At 34.5% G+C, this 21,393-nt stretch overlaps 2 protein-coding genes and 1 long non-coding RNA gene across 4 annotated transcripts; 2 read left to right on the plus strand and 1 right to left on the minus strand.

Moving 5' to 3' along the window:
- Positions 1–5,610: 5,610 nt before the first annotated feature.
- LOC110633839 (L-ascorbate peroxidase 2, cytosolic) lies at positions 5,611–7,920 on the minus strand. Of its 2 annotated transcripts, XM_058147542.1 has the most exons (10): positions 7,778–7,920; positions 7,554–7,681; positions 7,273–7,447; positions 7,121–7,186; positions 6,979–7,027; positions 6,805–6,887; positions 6,617–6,696; positions 6,128–6,230; positions 5,966–6,024; positions 5,611–5,854 (listed from the first exon to the last, which is right to left on the minus strand). In XM_058147542.1, exons 2-10 carry the CDS (start codon positions 7,670–7,672, stop codon positions 5,836–5,838), a joined length of 753 nt encoding a protein of 250 aa, XP_058003525.1. In that variant the 5' UTR covers positions 7,673–7,681; positions 7,778–7,920; the 3' UTR covers positions 5,611–5,835. The 2 variants fall into 2 exon arrangements, with proteins under 2 accessions (XP_058003525.1, XP_058003526.1); XM_058147543.1 differs by lacking the exon at positions 6,128–6,230 and having other exon boundaries at positions 7,778–7,885.
- A 2,302-nt stretch (positions 7,921–10,222) lies between these two features.
- LOC110633822 (uncharacterized) lies at positions 10,223–18,113 on the plus strand. The gene is made up of 14 exons (XM_021782604.2): positions 10,223–10,367; positions 11,247–11,336; positions 11,493–11,620; positions 11,705–11,858; positions 11,988–12,097; positions 12,229–12,312; positions 12,388–12,436; positions 13,206–13,297; positions 14,976–15,114; positions 15,367–15,431; positions 15,529–16,778; positions 17,103–17,195; positions 17,271–17,959; positions 18,042–18,113. The coding sequence occupies exons 2-13, from the start codon at positions 11,253–11,255 to the stop codon at positions 17,819–17,821; spliced, it is 2,799 nt and encodes a 932-aa protein (XP_021638296.2). The 5' UTR covers positions 10,223–10,367; positions 11,247–11,252; the 3' UTR covers positions 17,822–17,959; positions 18,042–18,113.
- A 35-nt stretch (positions 18,114–18,148) lies between these two features.
- LOC131179989 (uncharacterized) lies at positions 18,149–18,755 on the plus strand. Its single transcript, XR_009149000.1, has 2 exons — positions 18,149–18,285; positions 18,405–18,755. It is a non-coding gene; the product is annotated as an uncharacterized LOC131179989 (long non-coding RNA).
- The last annotated feature ends 2,638 nt before the right edge of the window (positions 18,756–21,393 follow it).

Raw genomic sequence — 21,393 nt, forward strand, 5'->3', positions numbered from 1 at the left:
CAAAATTACATCAAAATCCATTACTGGTAAAGGAACCAAGTCTGTTGGGAGGATTCTTCCCTCCACCATCACGGGGCTACCCGGAAAAACCATATCCACATTTATGTTATCGCTAAGAAGGGTAGCTATAGACAAGGGCATTCTAAAGTTGTAGGACTCTTACCCAATCTCATGGCAAAAATGGGGGAGACAAATGAGTGCGTAGCACTTGGATCTATCAAAACATGAGCCTCATAGGAACAGACTAGAAGAATACCTGCCACAACTGCATTAGAAGCCTAAGCATTCTGGTGGGTCAAGGTGAAAACCCGAGCCCGACCCCTACCTTGCATTGCAGAACCCTGAAGTTGACTTCTACCTCCTGACCTGCCTCCAAATCCATGTCCTCCTTGTCCTCAATCGTGTTAGCCACTGAACTGACTGACTACCATGCTGGAAGCACCAAGATACAATTGACGAGAAACATTTGCAACAGAACCCTGTGACCCTATCTGTGGCTCGCTGAACATGGGACATTCTCTAGCAAAATGACCCTGTTGGCCATATCGGAAACATACTCCTGAACCCATCATATAAGGTCCTGAATGTCCTCTTCTACACTGCTTGCAGGGTGCCAAGGAGGATCCTGAACCAGACCTAGAATTGCTATAATCCGAACTGTGACCACAGCTGGATCTATACCCTGGTCTGAATCCTCGAGATCAATGTTTAAAACCACCATTCTTGTTGTTTCTACTTCTTCCTCTGTAATGACTTTAGCCTCCACTATCCGTGGTACCCATGTAGGGAATACCTGAAAAACCCTTTACTATATTCTTCTTTGCCCTTCCACTGTTATCTCCTGTATAGTTGATTTTAATCTGTCGGGTTCGATCAACTAACACATCAAAAGACTGATCAGATATCATGGCTAGGTTTGTATACTTCCTATCCAGCCCCTTCAGGAACCTCTTTACCTTCATACTTTCTGTACCCACTACTGTCGGGGCATACTTACTCAATTCTAAAAATTCTATAGCATATTCATCTATGGATCTACCATTCTACCTTAAGGCCTCAAAGGTCCACTATTTTTTGTCTCTGAAGCTTTCTAGCACAAACCTGTTGATGAACGGTTCCACAAACTGGGTCCAAGATAATCCCTCAATACGAGGTAATACGTAGTCTATCATCCGCTGCCTTGGCACTGGCCCCAATACATGCTGCACATACTCTACCAATCTCCTATCAGTTAACTGTAGTTCCACCCCTGCCTATTTGCAGAAGTTTAAAAACCGGCAAGCATCATCAGTTACATCATAGATACCAGGCACCAACTTCTTAAAATTTATTATTTGTTTGTAAGGTTTCCCACTTGGTGCAGTGGGTTGTTGCTGTTGTGGAGGGTGGACCATATATTATGCCATCATATCGATGGTTCTTTGCAATCCGGCTAGGGTAGCTACCATTAGATCTATAGGACCCTAGGCTATAAAATATTGTTCCTGTACTAGTGGCGGCTGCTCTTCTACTTGAGCAGCTCTAGGTCTCCTGCCCAGCCTCCTTGGGGTAGGCACCTCATCCTGTGCCAACACCTCGTCTGGCACATCTTGCTCTAGTGCAGTGGTAGCTCTTCTACTTCTATGCATTTCCTGAAATTCAACAGCATTAACCCACAAAATTCAAAATGACATGTTAAACAGCTCTATAAACTCATTTTTACACACAATTATATGAAGCAGAAACTAGAAATAAAGATGATAATGCAAGGACAAATGTGGATCCTATTCTCCGCATGTGACTCCTATTAGACTCTTCCCAAAACTTTAGACATATATTCCCTATGAATCTTGAGCCTAAGCTCTAATACCACATTTGTCACGACCCAACCTATGAGCCGGACTGGCACTAGGACCTGGACCAGGCTAAAGCCCCCGAGGCCTATAGTAAGCCTAACTATTCCTTAACCCAATCCTAAGGCTCATTTTAAGCTCAATTTCAAGAATTCGACCGAACAGAGTCTGGCCATAACATGTACCATACAACAGAGAATTTTTTACTTGCCCGACCTGTAAGCACATTATATAATCATTTGGGGAGCTCAGCTCACTCTCTACATACTCATAATATCATAAAATCCAATGGGAGCTCAGCTCCCTCATCTTATCCAGTCATGCATGCATTTATGTTCTTATAAATTCAATATAATATTATATTACATTCCCAAATTGATTAAAATACTCATAACACATGTGGAGTCTAAAATTTAACTAAATTGTACAAAATATATTAGATATTACTAATTGACCTGCGAAGAAGAGGAGCAGGTTAGTCACAATAAGTAATCCTCTTATAGCTTGGAAAAATAAGGTAAATAGGAGTGAGCATTCGACTCAAAGAGTAAAATACCAATTTTAATTATAATTTTTATAGCTACCTAGAGCTAATGTATCCTAAGGAGTGGAATGCAACACCATCAAAGTTTTTATATACACCATATCATAACAATAAAAAGGCAATTTGGAGCACTCACACACCCAATAATATTCAAACAGTACATATATGAGAGCTGATCCCCTATACAACTCTCTTAATCCAACCTCTGCTAGCGAGTGTCTCTCAAGTCGGACTTTCACTTGATAAACCAAATGCGGGGGCCAGCGAGATTATCTCTAGCCATGCCTACCCCGACTTATCCATAAAAGGACTAAGTCCCAGCGAGTGTTTCTCAAGCTGCATTTACCCATCCTATCCATATCCAATACCACACATCACACACATGCCAACGCACGCACACTGCTCCAAATTACCATCAACAACATCCATGGCACTTCATCAATTAATAATGTAATATAAAACGTGCCTAGAGTTTAACTACATAGATACATATTTATAAGTGATGCATGGACATGCTTGAACATATAATAATATTGAAATTATAATTAAAATTAATATTTTACTCACAGACTTAAACCGAGGTCACTGCGGTGGCTGGGCGGAGGAGAAAGGCTGTCCTGGCTCACCTGACAATTTCATTGTAATTATTTAATATATTTGACTCAATATAAGTTTAGAAAAGATCAAAGACACCCTAGGTCGTGTCGAAAATCCGGCAGAGTCTCCCCTATACCTAGGACCTACCCAACCTGCAAAAGGGTTTAAAATACACTTATATATTCACAAGTCACACATACACAACTCAATCACATCACATGGCCCCTCCTGGGCCCATCCAAATAGTCAACGGCCATAATTTGAAAAATTACAATTTAGTCCCTACAATTAACCCTTCTCACTATCCAAATGAGCTCTAAAAATTCTAAAATTTTTTCTTGCGGTCCTTAGCAATATTATTAAGTTAATACAAAATGAATTATAATTTTTTAACCTACCACGAATATTTAATAGATTTTTAATCATAGTTAAGCACTAGATAATTAAGAAAAAGTAAGGTTCGGGTTTATCTATGCCAATTTCGACCTTGGGAATACGTCTGGAACATTGAAAATATTGGGGTAGTCTATAATTTCTTGGTATCTATGGAAAGCTCTCGAGGTGTAGATGGGTTTTGGGACAAGACCTGGTCCGATTGGTGGCCAGATCAGCCGAAATCGGGCCGGGAAAATATGAAGTAGCGCAAGCGCAGGGGAGGAGTTTGGAGTGATTTTCCAGTGATTCCAGGCGGAGGCTGGCAAGGGGAAGGGTACCAGGGTGGTCGCCGATGTGAGGGGAAAGGCCGGGTGGCGGCGGCTGGCAGTGGGGAGTATAGAGGAGAGAGAAAAAGGGAAGGGAAGAGAGGGAGTTGGGACACTCGAGGGAGAAGGAAAGAAAAAGGAAAAGGGCCGGTTTGATTTGGCCTATCCGACTCGGTTCGGTTCGATTCAAATACCCGAAATTGAATTTTTACTCTACCCTGTGACAAAAAATGAGGACAAAAAATTTTGAAAAAATTTTAGAAAACTCAAAAAAATTCATAGGGACTAAATATATTTTTAGTTTTACCACGTGGTCTTTAAATTAATTTTTAAAAATCATCAAAGTTTCACATTTTCGAAAAATCGAACCTAATTTCTAAAATTTGAAAAATTTCAAATAATTTTTCAAAATTTAAATAAAATAAAATTTAATATTTACCTATAAAATAATAAATTTAAAAATTATGGGTATTACATAAACTACCTAGCTAGTTTAGAACATATTTAATTAAAATGAATCGCTTCCCGAAAACTCTATTTTTCAAAAAATAAGTTGCTTAATTTAGGATAAATAACTTACTTATTAGAAAGTAAAGAAACTTGAAATTCTGTAATTTATTTACCCTCAACGGAGTAAAATTTTAGGATGAGTTAGGATAAGTAACTTATTAACCGGGAAGGTTAAAAAAAGAAAAAAAAAGACCTCTCACTTTTTAAATAGGAAACACTTAATCGTAACTAAAGAAGTTAATTTTTTACATGTTCTGAAAATTTAAAGTTCTTTAATTCACTTACCTCCAATTAAAAAAGACTAAAAAATTATGAACTCATTATTTATATAGATGGAATTTAAATAAAAAAATTATAATTTATAACAGAAAAAAAAATATTTTTATGGCATGAAACGAAGGGGGAAAAAAAAAAAAAGCAAATACACCATTTTATCTATTTTATAAAACTTAAAACAAGATGTGGCTTCCTTATGGGGTTGTTGAAGCCCTACCTTTCATCAAAGATATATTTGTCCAAACTTTCCAAAAAGATGACTCACAGCCCAATAATTTTAACGTTTCTACTATACTTTGAATTAGAATCAAATGTTACAGATAGGTGTTCTCAAATTTAATTATTTTTGGGTTTATTTATTTATTTAAAATAAATTATATAGAGATGGGCTCTGTATTTTAGAGATCCGACAAGCATTATGGTGATTCTACGTTGGTACTAAATAATGGAAGTCAGATTATAATATTGTATGCCAGTCATTAAAAAAATTAATTATTGTTCTCAAAAAAAAAAAATTACTGAATTTAATCAAAATTAAATTAAATTAAAAAAAATTATGCATCTTACTGTTAACAGCCCTCTACTTGCAAATAATAAAGGATTTGCTTCTAGATACCTTACTACAACATAGGGGTAATGAAAATGGCCGGGAGACGAAAATCGTTCTCTCTGTTTCTGCCTCACAAAAGTTCAAAGTTGAGACGAGAATTTTTCTATTGGAGGGAGGGGGGGGGGTGTGATTGGTTTCCTCACAAGTACTTCTTTTTTATTTTTATTTCTTATTTTAATTTATTATTATATAATATAAATTTATTCATTAAAGAATAAAATATAAGTTAAAAACATAATTTCAATGATGAGGAAGGCTGATAACTGGTCTATAAACCACTCTTTGCCCACATGCACAACCACTAAACACAACACATGCACGTTTATGTTCTTATTTTTTAACCACTTAAACATAATTTCTATAATCACTTAATTTTTATTCATTTTTTCTTTTATGTTTATCTAATTTATACTAACTATTATCTTTTTTATTAAAATAACTTAAAATAATTTTATTTATGTTGTGATAGCTTTACTGTGTTTTTTTTTTTTTACCATAAACAAGATAATAATGAAGAAAATAAAATAAAAAAAAAGAAGATAATGAAGCGCAGACAATTTCATTTGTTGAAGATGGTACAGGAAAATTTTTATCTATATCCAGTCCAAAGACACAAACACGTAGGATCGAGTTATTTAAGGAAAATCTGCTAATATAAATCACTTGCAAATGTGTCTAATCAAGCCTGAAGGGAAATGAAGTAACTAGCCAATCCATCAGCAATTGAACACCAAGCAGATGCTCCACTGGTCTCATCTCTGTTCTTTACTCAGCATCACAATAGCTGAAAATGGAGACAACGCTTGAATTTGGAAATAAGTTTTGAAATATAACAATAAGGCGTACGATTATAAAATACAGTATAACTAGATCTGGAAGCAAAATTTTCACTAACCCGAGCTCTGAGAGCTTCAAATGAGCTTCTGCATAATCTTCAAAGAAGGCATCCTCATCCTGAAGAGAAACCCACCAAGGCAATCGGTTTATTGTTTATCTCTGTCACCCCCCACCCACCCCCCACCCCCCCAAAAAAAAAAAAAAAAAAACAAACACTTACTGCAGCATATTTTTCAACTAGAGGACGAAAGACTGGATCTTGTAAAAGAGCCTTATCTGATGGCAGCTGGATAAGACCTCCTTTCTCTCCACTTAAAAGTTCCCTGTTTAAAGGAATCAAATTCTCATCACCCTGTTTTTCTTTTCATAAAACCAGCAATTCTACTTTGCACTTTCACAGTAGTAGGCATGGCCACGGATCGGGTGGTTCTGGTTCAATGGTTCAAGGGGATCAGGACCTGACGGCAGGGCGTATCCGATTCTGTTCCCATTCAATCTAATTTTAATCAAATCTAAGTTTTAATCTGTAAGTGGACTGAACTACCTGATTCTGATTTAATTTCGGGTTGATTTCAATTTTAGACTAAACTAATCGAATTTGGATTGGGTTCCAGATTCAAACTGGTGGCTAGGCTCACACAGTAGCATGTAGAAAGCTCAATTATTCAAGCAATAAATAACATAGTCCCAAACATAAAAGAAGTCTTACCTGAAATAAGAGTTGTCAAAAATGAGAGGATTGGTGGTCCAGGGTCCCTCAAATCCAGAACGTTCCTTGTGACACCTACCCTGAAAATAAAAATGTGCAAGATCCAAGAACGCAAATCATTAAATATATGGTAGAATAGTATGCTATAATATATACTTTAATTTATTCTTGCTGAACAATCAAAATACCAGGGTGTGACCACCAGATAAGGCAACGATATCTTTGTCACTGAGGCCCATTCGACCAAAGACATCCCTCAAATGATCCGAACCTAACACAAGAGAAAACAATTCATCAGGAAATTTGATCAACACACAAGTAGATATACATGTTGTTGTGATTTGGACAAGAAAAAAACAGACCTTTAGTAGCATCAGGTAAGCGACCTTCTGGGGGTGGATTAGATTTGTCCTGAATAAACACAAGAATTAATTGATTTAGTACTACTTATACATCTAATTCCATCTAAATATCGAAGATTGTTTACAAGTATCGATCACTAACTGGTCTCCCCGGGTGGAAAGGAATCTCAGGCCCTCCTGCAATTTCTACAGCAACAACTCCTGCTAACTGTAACGACGAAACACATCATTTTCCATTGGAAACCCAACGTATATGCATGATGAACTAACTACAAACACTCAACAAATACCTACCTGGTAGAAGTCAGCATACGTCAAGATAGGAAATTGTTCCTTGATAGGCTCCAGAAGCCTGACAGCAATCTCAAGGCCATTGTTGGCCTCGTGTGCAAGCTCCTGAGGGTGCCTGATCGTCCCAAAAGGTCCGCCTGTTCTTGTTTTCACATCAAAAGTACCTGCAGAGTGCCATCTACAACACCACCAAACCACTATCTCAAAACTTTCACACAAATTTATATGTATGCATATATATATATATATATATATTTATTTACACATGGAATGAGAGATTTTACGCTAAGCGAAGGACGATGGGAGCGCAGTGCTTCTCAGCGATGAGTCCTCTAAGCTTTCTCTTGCATTTCTGGACTGCTTTCTGATATTCCTCGCTCAGCTTGGGGTAGCACTTGCCCATGTTTGCTAACTATATAAATGAGTCCAAAAGTTGAGGAAAAGATCAGATTAAACCAAAGAAGAAGAAACAAAATGACGAGAATCAAGAATACATCAAATGAAACACCTTTGAATCGAGCACTAGTTCCCCACTGATTCACTTTGTTGATACTTGTGAGAGAAAAAGGAAGGAGCAAAACGGCAGCCATATGCATTGATGGTACGTAGGTCAAGAGAAGGTTCTAGCTTTAGAATTCTCCACAATCTTCCAATTGGATTACGTTAGCAACTTCGGGAGAGGCCTACAATTATTCGTTTGCCTTTACACTATGTTTGGAAGGAAAGTAGGGAGGAATGAAAAGAAAATAAAAGGAGAAAATAACAGTGAATTTTCCTTTATAATGTTTAGATTCGGTGGAAAATTTTGACATATAAAAGTGTTTTTACAAATAGTAAAATTATAATTTTTGCAAAGGTGGAGCTTGGAAATTATATATATATATATATACGAGTATAAAATATATATATTTTTTTAAATTTCTATAACAAATATAAATATTACAATATTATAGTTTTAATTATTATATAACTTCATAATACAAGTTACGTAATTTAAAAAAAATAAAAATCAGTTGATGTTAAAGTATTATACTAAATTCTTACATAAATTCTTAGATTTAAATGTAAAAAAAAAATATAAACACTAAATATATAGATTATATGGCAAAATAGTTTAAGATTAAAAAAAATAATTATTATTAAAATTAAAGAGACATGAAAATTTAGAGATTCATAAAATAATTAAGTAAATATATCAATTAAAAATAAATGTATATTTAATTTGATTTATTTAAAATTTAGATAAGAGTTGAAACCATTAATTTTATCTACTTGTATATATATAAATAAAATAATTTTTTAATTTAAATAAAATAAATGAAAGAAAACTAAACGAGAGGGAAGATAAATATAATTATATTTTATCCATATAATGAGAGGAGAGCAGAAAAAAAAAAATTCAATCTAATTTTAAGTTATGTGATTGTAAATTATTAGATTGACTTAAATTTAAATTTCAAATAATAACTACCAATCAAATTTTAATTTATAAATTTAAAAGTTTGAATAATTAATTTTTAATTTAATTTTTATATTTATTTAACAAAAATAAATAATTTTAATATTTCAATTTAAATTATAATATGTAAATCATAAATTATAAGACGTCAATAAAAAATTAAAGAGGGTCAATTAAAAAAAATAAAAATTTACTATATTTATTTATTTTTTTTATAAATATTAAAAAAAATTAAGAAAGAATTTAAGAGATCAATTAATAAAAAATATTAAAATTTGATATACCGATTAAAATTTTTTGAAAATACTTTTGAAAAATATTTGGAAGGGGCAGCACAGCCACACCTAACCTCCTCCTGCCTCTGGCCCCTGCCTTTCCAAAATCTTTCGGTCTAATATTACTGAGTTAAACTTATAACTAACAATATTAAAAATTTTACTATCAAATATTACCGAGTTAAACATATAATTAATAAAATTACATATTTTAATATTATTAAATTTTAATTTAATAATATTAGAGTATTATTAGAGTTTAATTTTTTTTTTTTCAAATGAAAATTTTAGTGTAAATTCTAATAGAAATACAAAGAATAAATAAGAATATATATAATTTAATATATTTCCCTCACTTTCATTTTAAATTAAATAGAAAATAAGAGATGATTTTTACATGATAATTTGAATTTGAATCTCAATAAAAAAAATTATGTAGGAAAGTTATTATCAATTTATTTAAAAATTAAAAATTTGAAATAATTTAATTCATATAATTACTTTTTTTTAGAAAAATAATAGTACAATACAAAATTTTAGTTTTTTTAATTTAAAAAAATTATATAACTAAATAAAAATTTAATTAAATTCTTTTTTTAAAAATAATTTATATAAAAGAAATTCAATTACTCATAATGATAAATTGAGCACTTAGTGACAGCTGCATATACCTTACTCAGGTTTAACTCCCCCTTCCCCATATATATAACAAAAGAAAAGATAGTTATGATTTGTTGGGTCATAGCCCAAGACTAGTCTTGTTGAATTGAGTGTGGGCTTGGAGAACACTAATACCATGTTTGGATAGATTAAAAAAGAAAGAAAGAAAATAATTAAGAGAAAATAACTTTAAAAATATATTTTTTTTCTTATTTAGAGAAGGAAGAAAGAAAAAAAAATAATTCTCATTTTTTTTAATTATTTTTTTAAATAAAAAAAATAAAAAATTAAAGAAAAAAATTAGATTTATATTTAAAAAATTACATATTTACTCTGTATTTTTAATATCAATTTTAATTTTTTATCTTTTATTTTTTACTATCCAAACATTAAGAGAAAAAATAAAGAATTGAAAATAAGAAATGTATATATTTTTTTAATTTAGCTTCGTCTCCTAAATTTGTCTAAACAGAGTGTCAGTTGGAAAATACGTAAATTACGTTAGTGAGAAGCGCAATAGAGAACAAAAACGTCCATCAAAGCTACAGTATACAGCACCACACCACCACTAACAAATCTATCCATCCTAAAAAGACTTGGTCTCTTCACTCTCTGCCTTTCTCATTTATCCAAAGGTCGCCTTCTCCTTCTGTCTCTCTCTTACGCTCTCAATCTCAGGTTCCGCTGCTTTTCCATTTCTCTCTGTAAGTTCTTCGCATGCAAAAACCTGTAATTTTGATAACCCGTTCCCTTTCCACTTATTTTTTATCTTGTTTTTAGGTTTCGTTTTCAGCTAATCGAACTGAAAATGTAAACGGATTCCGGATTTTCGGATCCTGATTTCGGCTTCAGATGCAGATTTGCTTTCTCATTTTTAATTGATTGATGGTCTTAGTTTTTTTATTTTTCGTTTTCATGGATATTGATGCCGCTTGTTGTGATGTAGAATTATCGATTAGATCGAGGATTTTAGGCTTTTTAGTGTTTTCAGTTCTACTTTGATTCAATTGAATGAATGAATAACTTGAAACTGTGTTTGGTCCTGAGAAAAAGGGGGAAGATGGAAGATTGTACAACTTTTCTTTTGAAAAATGCGAGCTGAGGCGAGTTGCACTTTATGGTTCAGCGTTAATGGGTCATCTTTGTATGGACTGAGAGAGTGTATACGCTATAAATGAGTCAATGATTTTCTGTTAAAATTTGGGAATCAAGTGCACAATGTATTCAGGGATGTGGAGACGGTGAATATATCGTGATACTTAAGTATATCAGCTGAATTCCACCTAAGAAAGTGGGATGTACGTTGCAGGAGCTTCTGTTCTATGTTCAGAGTTTTTAAAGGATGACTGTAGGCCTGTAGAGTATTTTGTTTTATCAGAAGCTTCAAGTGCTGTTTTAATTAAAACATGTAAATGTAATTTTACTGAAAGCAGTGAGATTTTACTACCTCAGTTGTATAACGTGTTTAGCATGTCTCTCTGTGTATGTGAAGAATAAGAAACAATGTCATATCTCAAAAAATAAAATAATAATAAAATGAGAATGATTAATCAAATGTGACTTCGGTATTGTTTAATGCTTAGGCAACCATGAGTGACAAGTTATGCCCGCTCTGTACTGAGGAGATGGATTTGACAGATCAGCAATTGAAACCATGCAAATGTGGTTATGAGGTTTGAGCTCTAAACTTATCCAATGATAAAGTTTTGGGCATTACAATATGATCTCCGCATGTGCAATTTATTATATTAACACTTGTATTTTGCTCAATGTTGAAAAAATTCCTGTTATTTGCATGTGTATCTACATCTTTTCGTTTACTTTTACAGATTTGTGTTTGGTGCTGGAATCACATCATGGAAATGGCAGAAAAGGATAATACTGAGGGTCGCTGCCCGGCATGCCGCACATCCTATGACAAAGAAAGAATTGTGGGAATGGCTGCAAACTGTGAAAGGTTATTATCTTTGCATGCATTATTGTGCAATTCTGTTTAATGCATTGTTGTGGGTCACAATTGACAATACATTCTTGCACACAGATTGGTTGCTGAAATAAATTCAGAGCGAAAACTAAAATCACAGAAGGCAAAGCCAAAACTATCTGAAGGAAGGATGCATCTTAGCAATGTTAGAGTTATTCAAAGGAATCTAGTGTACACAATTGGATTACCGCTCAACCTTGCAGATGAAGCTGTGAGCTACATTACTTAATCCTGTTGCGGTTTTAACATTTATTTGCTTCGCGCTTTTTTTTTTTTTTTCCTAATATCAAATTTCCAATTATCTGAACAGAATTTTTGTTCTTTAATTCATTGCGGCCAGGTTCTTCAGCGAAGAGAGTACTTTGGCCAATATGGAAAGGTGTTGAAGGTGTCTATTTCTAGAACAGCGACTGGGGTTATTCAACATTCTTCAAACAACAGTTGTTGTGTGTAAGCACCTGGGCTATTTGTTGTCAAACTCTTTCTCTTTCTCCCTCTCTGTTTCACTCTGTTTTTCATTTGGGCTGAACCTTGCTTGGGGTATGCTGTCATGTAAAGTGGTTTCCTTTTCTAATGGTTAGGTATATAACATATGGGAAAGAGGAGGAAGCTGTTCGCTGTATTCAGTCAGTGCACAGTTTTGTCTTAGAAGGAAGAACCTTAAGGTAAGAACATATTCTTCTGCCTAACTTGCTATTTTTGGATTCTCTTTGACAATTGATGACAAGTTTTATTTGCAGGGCATGTTTTGGAACCACCAAGTACTGCCATGCATGGCTTAAAAACATGGTATGTATACCACACGCAAAAGAATGAGAGGTTCACTATAGATGAGGAATTGTTAAGGAAAGAACAAGGCATCTTTTGTTGGTGATTAGAAAATATGAAAATATTTAGGCTTCAAATTTTTCATGGAAAATAACTTCAATGTGAAAAATAGTTTTTTAGAAAATGAATTATTTTACACTAAAACTGTTTGGTTGTAACATTGAAAATCAAGTGGCAATTACATTTTAGTAGTTGGTTTACATTAAAGAAATATATATATATATATATATATATATATATATATATATATATATATATATATATATTAGTAGAAGACTGAAAATGTTTTGGTGAATTTAAGCTTCATATTTTTCCACTTGTAGTTGAATAGACTAAACTTATAGAAAAGGTAATTTGCAATGTTTACGGGACTCATGGTGGCCTATGTGCTGTGGGTTGTGATGGCTGATCACTGATGTTAGTTGGTGCCTGGTGGTCTTGTATTTATGTGGTTATATGGCTCGCTTTTAAACTTCTTCACCTTTTATGAGTTTTGTGGAAGTTTGGAAAATGACCTCCCATTGTAAAAATATGTAGTCATTTTTGTAATGACTTAATTGTCCAATTTACCAATTTTCCTATGGGCACTGAACACTAAAAAGTATGAAAAATATATTTTCTGCAATTAAAAACAGAACCTTAATATGTTCAAAATTGTTCTTTATGAGTTTGCAAACCAAGAACTGAGCCATCCTAGATATTGTTTTGATTAGTGCTTATGTTGGTCCAGCCTTGCAGCATTCCAGATTGTTTATATTTGCATGAGTATGGTGCTGAGGAAGATAGTTTTACAAAAGATGATTTAGTTTCTGCATTTACAAGGTATGGTCATTTAATGTTATTTCATATTGTTGGGCATTTATTAAACTACATGAAGGACGTATATGGACCATACTCAACTCAACTCAACTAAGCCTTTATCCCAAAAATTTGGGGTCGGCTATATGGATTCTCTTTCTCCACTCTAAACGATTTTGGGTAAAATCCTAGGAAATGTGTAATGCTTCTAGGTCATGTTGTGCTACTCTCCTCCAAGTCAGTTTAGGTCTACCCCTTCTTTTCTTTCTATCCTCTACCCTAATGTGCTCTACTTGTTTAACTGGAGCATCCGTATGTCTACGCTTCACATGACCAAACCACCTCAATCTTCCTTCTCTCAATTTATCCTCAATTGGTACCACTCCTACCTTTTTTCTATTACTCTCGTTACGGACTTTATCTAGTCTAATATGGCCACTCATCCATCTTAACATTCTCATCTCCGCAACTCTTATCTTAGACACATACGACTCCTTCTGTGCCCAACACTCACTACTACATAATATGACCGGTCGTATGGTTGTATAGTAAAATTTTCCTTTCAACTTATTGGGAATCTTGCAATCACATAAAACTCCAGTGGCACGTCTTCACTTCAACCATCCGGCTTTAATCCTATGACTAACATCCTCCTCACATCCCCCGTCTACTTGAAAGATTGAGCCGAGATATTTAAAGTGATTACTTTGGGGCAGTATCACTCCATCCAAACTAACTCATTCCCTATCACCAGTTCGGCCTTCACTTAACTTGCAATGCATGTATTCTGTTTTGTTCTACTTAACTTAAAGTCTTTTGACTCTAGAGTACTTCTCCAAAGCTCTAGCTTTCTATTAACTCCTTGCTTCTCATCTATCAGAACTATATCATCCGCAAACATCATGAACCAAGGGATGTTTCGTTGTAAGTGATCCAATATTCCAGGTACCAACCCTGATTCTCCTCCTATCATGTTTCTTCCTAATTGATCTCCTTCTATGATATCTTCTATTGTTCTCTATGCTCATGTGGTGTTCCATTCTACTATCTGTTCTACTATCTGTCCTATGTACTAATTTCTTTATCCACACCCGTCCATGATGTGGGAACCTTTGCTCATTTAACACCACACCTGGGAGTCGGCATGGCGCGTCGCTTTCGGTGAACGCCATACACTCTTGCATATTTCTCACTACACCCGGGCTCCGATGTAGCTCGTCGTAAGTAGAGGACGCCTTAACATTTATATTATTTGAATCCATATCATAAGATATGACGAAATTTTTACGTTGGTTATCACCTACCGCAATCCTCCTCCTTTATCCGGGTTTGGGACTGGCTAAGCGCAAACTACTTAGGCGGAGTTACGTATATGGACCATAACGAGATAAAAATGGCAATGATAATGGTATTTAGGAATAATGTTAAGTTTTGGATTAAGACTTAGTTGTTTTTGTTGAGTTTGTTACAGTACTTATGCTGCATGCTAGTTGTTTAACTCTTAAGACTATTTAAGGCTTTGTATTTTTTGTTTTTGACTGTAACTTCTTATTTGGCCTTCTACTTATTGCCCTTCTCACACAACTTATCTACCTTACCTGATATCAATTAAATTATATTACTTCTGGTACATTTGTGCTTGCTTCCTTGGTATTTACTGATAGGTTTATCTAATGAAAATTAACTCATTATGATGTTGAAGGAGTAAAGTTCAGCAAATTGTTGGCGCTACGATTAATTTGCATCGGCGTTCAGGAAATGTCTTACCACCCCCTGTGGATGAGTATACTGATAGAAACATATCATCAACAGTCAAACTCGACTCCAAAAGTTCTTTAAATGTAAGACTGAAGTGTTTTTTCTGTCTCAAAGTAATTTTATCATTGGTGGTTGAGTTTTGGATAATCATTATATGATATAACCCGATTCCTATTAGGTGAAATAGGTATGCGGATGGTTAATTTTTTTAACTAATATGAAGTCAAAAGCATTTCAAAATCTGGTGAAGTTTTAATTAACGTGATATGTTCAAATTCTGGGAGTTGATTTATGCTGTTGCTCACAACTTGATAGAACATGTTATTTCTTTACAGCGGAATATTGGAAATTGTGATAGTGGATCTTGTGCCGATAGTGATACTCCTGCACTGGCCTCATGGTATAAGATTTGGTGTTATATAGCATGAGAATTGCATCTTCTGTATATTTGTCATCCTAATTTTTTAATCTCATTTGTCTTTTAATTTTGGTATTAGGGTTACGTGTGTATCTTCTGGTGCACCACTGGTGACAAATTTGTCAGGTTCAGGTGGAACGCTGGGTCCTGAAACATCAACTCGTCCCCAAGTTTTTGGATCTGAAGTTGTGAGCACCAAAAAATATAGTGATGTTAAAAGAACCATGATACCTGAAGGAAGTCGCGAACTGCATCCTACCCTTGTGATGTCTACCGATATTACTATACCACCTGCCGGTGCAAGCTCTTCAGGACTTGCCAAACCATCCTGTACTGCTCTGCATGAAGATGAAAATTTTCATCCGGATGGAGACATTCAGGGATTATGCTCTGCATTATCGTCAATTAGCATTGATAGCCATCTTAAGAATGAGAACTCTAATCCAGTCATTTCACAAAGTTCAGTTTATGATCATAAACCCTTAAGTCAATATTCACAACAAGATATGGACTTACTTATGAAGTCTTCGGCATTACCAGCACTAAGGGAAAACTCGGTTGTGAAGGAATCATCAAGTTTCAATGATCAGCAGCTCACAGCTTCTGGAGACACCAATAATCTACCATCCTTGTCTTGTCTACTTTCTTCAGAGCAGTATTTGAAAGAGTCAAGATGTCATTCTTGGAAGCAGGATGAGATTAGTCATCAGAGTTCTGTTGATGCCTATCCAAGCACCGCACACATTAAATGTGAAGCTGCTGCTCTTCCCTTGAGATCTGGCCAGTCAGTGCTGTCCAATGGGTTCTGTGACAATCAACCTAGAAGTTGCGTGCAAATGGATGGGACTTCTAACTATTCTAATGTCTTGCCAGTCGTGGGATTAGGGAAGTACTTGGAAGGATGTGATAATTTTGAAGCCAATGCTAACAATAAAGTTGCCCCGGATATAGGAGAAAGCAGCATTATCTCAAGTATTCTGTCTATGGATTTTGATGCATGGGAAGATACATTGACATCACCTCAGAGTTTAGTTAAGTTGCTAGCTGAAACTGATAGACAGCATAATTCCCTGAGAATACCAAGTTTAAGAAGAGTAAAAGATAGCAATCAGTCAAGGTTCTCATTTGCCAGACAGGATGATTTCTTTAACCAAGAGTCTAATTTTGGGCATTCGGTTGCTGATGCAATCTGCAATTCATCTAGTTTTTGTCATTCTAATGAGAAAAAGGACTTTTGCATGGACAGACATTATGATATTTCAAATGGTAGTTCTCTGGAATCCAATAGTTCTCTAAGCAGCCATCCTTTTTTAGCTTCTAAATTTTCTGGTGAGCTATTGTCGAATTTGACATTTATTCTCTACTCTCTTTCTTGTGATGTGATTTTCTTTTTTACGTTAGTAAATATATTGTGGTTTTGCCATCGTGGTGAAGCCTTGTTACAATAAAGTTTTTGTCTGGATTTCAACTAGTTTTGGGAACATTAAAGGGCCTGAATTTTCAATTTCTCATAGCCACTCTCTGTTAAATGAGGTTTTCATGGCAGAAGTATGAGGAGAAGGGAACAAAATATGTATAGAAATTCCTTGGATCCCAATTCTTTTTTGGTTCTATCATTCTTTGAAACTTATTTGTTGTAATACATTGTTGCAGTTTCCAAAGTTCCCACATCTCCACAAGGATTTTCACTTCCAAGCAGATCAGTACCACCAGGGTTTCCTGCTAATGGGGCAGTGAACTGTGATGGTTTGTATTATTTGACTTGTGATGGTTTATGCGGTTCTCCTCTTTGGCAAATTGTAACATTGTATTATTCTGCAGCAAACCATTTGCTACAAAACTCTGCACCATTATCTAGGAATGCAGGCGGCTCCATTGATGTTGAATTCATGGATCCTGCAACAATGGAAGCTGGTAATGGGATCCAGGCAGTGAGGATGAATAATTCAGGCTTTGATATGAGGCCAGCTTTGTTGCCACATCTTGGTCCTTTTAATCATGATATGGAGCTTCAGATGTTGATGCAGCAACCAATTTCTGTCAAACAGAACCCTAGGTTCCTGGATCACTTCAGGAATAGATTCTCTCCCCCAGACGATGCCTACAATATTTCATCAATGCTTCTTGGTCAATCCCCACCCAACAATCCATCTCCATTTGCACAAGTGATGCCTGAACAGGTTAGAAATTTGAACATGTCCCATGGCCGTTGGGGTGGTTGGGATGAAACCAAGAGTGTTGGTAATCTAGGCATGTCTGAATTATTTGTGAATGGGAGGCTGGGATTCAATAAAATTATTCCGAGCCACGAGGACTTGAAGTATCAGATGTCCACTTCCAGTAATCTATACAACAGAGGATTTGCTTTGTAATTTTTGTTGAAATTGGAATTCCTCCTTGATGTTGCATGGAGCCAGGAATGTGGCTGGAAGACTTGGTGTGAGTTGCCCTCATTTTGAATGAGGTTGAGTTTTTCGATTAAAGCACATTGGTTTGTTGACAAACACCAGGTAAGCTGCATTCTTTATGTCTTACATCCAGGAAGTTCGTTCTTGATTTGGAAGTAATAAATGAATTTTATTTTGCCTGCAGAATTGAAAGTGGAGTCCAAAGGATCTGTTTGTCTAGAGTGGCAGGCTCGAAGGATTGACACAGTTGTCTAGAGTGGCAGGCTCGAAGGATTGACACAGTTGTTCCATGGTAAGTTTAATTTGAATGGTCATCTTATTTAATGCAGATGCACGCAATAATGAAAATCCATTTTTTATGCATCAGGAAAGCTGAATGGCAGAAATAAATATGCCCGCTTGTCTGCTTGTACGTTTTCAGTTTCTTGGTTAGTCTTCTCATAGTTGAATGAGAAAATCATTACACCCATTTATAATCCATAAAGTTTATGCCGGTTACACAAATTAAGTTATCATCAACCATTGGTGTTTTTGTTGCTTATACTAGTTAGCTGGAGGGAGAATACTGTTAAAGGCAATGGGTATCTGGCAGTAATCTACGTGGGTATGTATGATGGATTGGAAACTGTCTTAGCCAGTGGCTGAATGGCGAAAAGAAAAACTGAGATCAAAAGTTCCATGTCCTCGTACTGGACAAGTTGGCCCAAGTGTGGACAATGAATTTAGAAGGAGCCGCCTAGGTTAAACCATTCTTAAATCCCAAAATTTATCCCAGTTATATGAACCTATTGGTATTCGTAGGGAAGAGCTTGCATCAATTAAAATCAAATTGAGATTAAAACCTTTTATCTGGTTCTGAATCCTTAATATTGAATTTTGAATCTAATTACAGCCGAAACCAGATTGCGCCATGCCTAGTACCTGATTCTATTGAAGTGGTATTTTTTACAAGCGAAGGATGAGGGAAACATCTACCGGGAGATATTGTCTCGTGCACATTAATGGCAATCTGTTTCAGAATTGAGTAAAAAGCTGAAAACTTAAAAAATACAGAGTTCAAGCGTGCAAAGTTGGTCATCCCTTGCTTCTCTACTAGCACACGGACACAGACTCATGGTAACATTAAACGTACCTATTAATTATTAATGAAAAAAGAAACCTTGTTTGGGTTAGAAAGGAGAAGACTGGAAGAGGGAAGGTGGCGAGTGTAAATAGTATGAATACATTGACCCACCTATGAAAGGTCGAATACCCTAAACCTACCCTTTACAGTTCGACTCTTTAAACCACTTGATAAAAAGCAATTATCTATGTATTATATTGTGTGTACTAAAGTGAAAAGTAAAGGCTAGCCATATTAACTCAGGCTATGTATTGGGCTATCGTGTGTATGCCTTCGAAAAAAGGCTGTGAAACTCGTCCTAACTGACATCTGTGGGTTGCGTTTACTGTTGCAATTGAAATTTGCTACATTTCTTCGTAAGATTACTGTTAAATGCAGGGAAAGTCAAATTAGATGTTAATTATTGTAATAGGGGTATATAAAAAATTAAATTATTTTATACATCAAAAATAACTAATCACTTTAATATTCAATAATTTATTATCACCTTTTTAATCCCATACTTCTTAAACGCTTAAGTATGGTAATGGATTAAGTCTATTGCAAAAATTACTCAACTCAAATTTAAGCTCAATTATTATTATCAATGTCTTAATTTATTTTAAATCCAATTAAAAATATCCTGAATTGTTTTAAAATTATCTGGTTGTTAATGTTTATATGTTTTAATTAATAATTTACCTAAAATATATTTTTGATAATAATTTATATTTTAAAAATTTAATAATTTTATAAAATATTAATATTATATTTTAAATAAATATAATATATAAAAATTTATAAATATTAATATAAAAATATATATTTTTATATTTAATTAATTTATATTTTTCAAATTTAAACTCATTTCAAAAATACTCAACTTAGTGCCATTTCCACCCTTAGTGCTATTCCAAACCGTACTATTATTATCAAATCTCATAAGTTCGTTCCCCTCCCTTCACATCTAGTCACGTGATGTTTAAATATGAAATATGAACTTTGTTGTGGGACGAGTTCTATGAGTTACCCAAATGGTAATCCAAGGACTAACTTACCCAAATGGTAATCCAAAGCAATCTAAGGGACTAAGTTACCCAAATAGAAATCCAAAGCAATAATTCTATGGCAGTGATCAAAATGTTAAAAACATAGAGGTGTGCAAACCATCAGTTTAGTTTTGAATTAAATTGAATTAACTAAATAATTAAAATGTTAAAATATGAGAATTGAGAAAAATTATTGAGTGCTTCTCGAGTATATTCTTTTTCACAAGTCGTGAGATCTATTACTTCTTAATTTAATGACTAACTATAATTTTATGTTTATGAGAGTATTATTTTTTAATATTTTTGATGTATATTAGATTTTATGAGAATTAAAACAAATTAAAGCTATGGACATAATTGAATTAAACCGATTAATTCAATTCACTTTTTGAATTTTTATAACCACTCCCATGATTGAGTATCTGAGTGATTGTTCTCTAGCTTTGATAAAAACAAAACAAACCAGAATAGACTCCATTTATTATCTTTGGCTTTGGTATCCACTAATACAACTATTATCCTTAATTTTCTCTGAAGAAAAATAGTTATAATTTAAAGGCAAAAGGCCAACTTAAAACCTTGAAAAAATAGTTAATAATCATTTAAATCCTAATAAAATTAAATTAAATGGACCATTTGAGCCCGTAAATTTGACCTTCCTTTTTATTGTTGCAAAACTAGAACAGTTTGTGGGTCTGGACTTCAATTATTTTCTTAAAGGAAAAGGAGTCTCCTTTTCCATTAACATAGGACAGGAAATATTACAGAAATATTCTGCTTATGGGGTAGCTGCCACAATCATTAATATTAAGGGTTTCCATATTATCGTTGGTTAAATTTTCTGGTTGTGGGAGAGAGATTTTGTGGGAAGAAGTCTTGCATGAGAGGTCAGGCCTAAAACAGTGCAATGATGCAATATTAGAAACCCAGACAAAATGGGGTAAGTTGACAAATCAAGAGGTCAATAAATGAGGGATTACAAGAGGATAGTTTAAAACCCAATGTGAAAAACGCCTTATGCAGCTTTATAGTCCGATACTGATAAACCAAGTCCATAGAATCTGCCCACAAATGACAACCTTCAATAACACGGGCACAGCTATGTTACCCTGAATATTTTTCCAGTTGGAGGGGTGTCCCAGAAGGAGAATCATAGAGTCCAACAAACAAAAGTCATCATTTTTTTTTTCCTATTTTTTGGGAGGGCCCAACAAGTAAAAGGAGATGGCCCGACCTGCCAAGTGTAAGCTAGAGAGAGAGAGAGAGAGGTTGTAAAGCCTGCCAAAAATCAGCCCATTTTCTTTAATTATTTATACTACTATTCATCCATGCAAAGTACAGCAGACTTTTCATGCGGCTCATGATACAGATAGTGACCTTTTATT

This window comes from Hevea brasiliensis, chromosome 5 (assembly GCF_030052815.1).
Source record: "Hevea brasiliensis isolate MT/VB/25A 57/8 chromosome 5, ASM3005281v1, whole genome shotgun sequence".
Taxonomy (NCBI): domain Eukaryota; kingdom Viridiplantae; phylum Streptophyta; class Magnoliopsida; order Malpighiales; family Euphorbiaceae; genus Hevea; species Hevea brasiliensis.

What these genes read in the sequence shown, in the direction of transcription:
- LOC110633822 (XM_021782604.2), top strand. Translation starts at nt 11,253, where the DNA reads ATGAGTGACAAGTTATGCCCGCTCTGTACTGAGGAGATGGATTTGACA. An exon ending in ATGGCTGCAAACTGTGAAAG is followed by an intron (nt 11,621 to 11,704) that starts GTTATTATCTTT and finishes TCTTGCACACAG; the next exon opens with ATTGGTTGCTGAAATAAATT. An exon ending in TTAGAAGGAAGAACCTTAAG is followed by an intron (nt 12,313 to 12,387) that starts GTAAGAACATAT and finishes TTTTATTTGCAG; the next exon opens with GGCATGTTTTGGAACCACCA.
- LOC110633839 (XM_058147542.1), bottom strand. Translation starts at nt 7,672, where the DNA reads ATGGGCAAGTGCTACCCCAAGCTGAGCGAGGAATATCAGAAAGCAGTC. An exon ending in CCCATCGTCCTTCGCTTAGC is followed by an intron (nt 7,448 to 7,553) that starts GTAAAATCTCTC and finishes GTGGTGTTGTAG; the next exon opens with ATGGCACTCTGCAGGTACTT. An exon ending in CGTATGCTGACTTCTACCAG is followed by an intron (nt 7,187 to 7,272) that starts GTAGGTATTTGT and finishes TCGTCGTTACAG; the next exon opens with TTAGCAGGAGTTGTTGCTGT.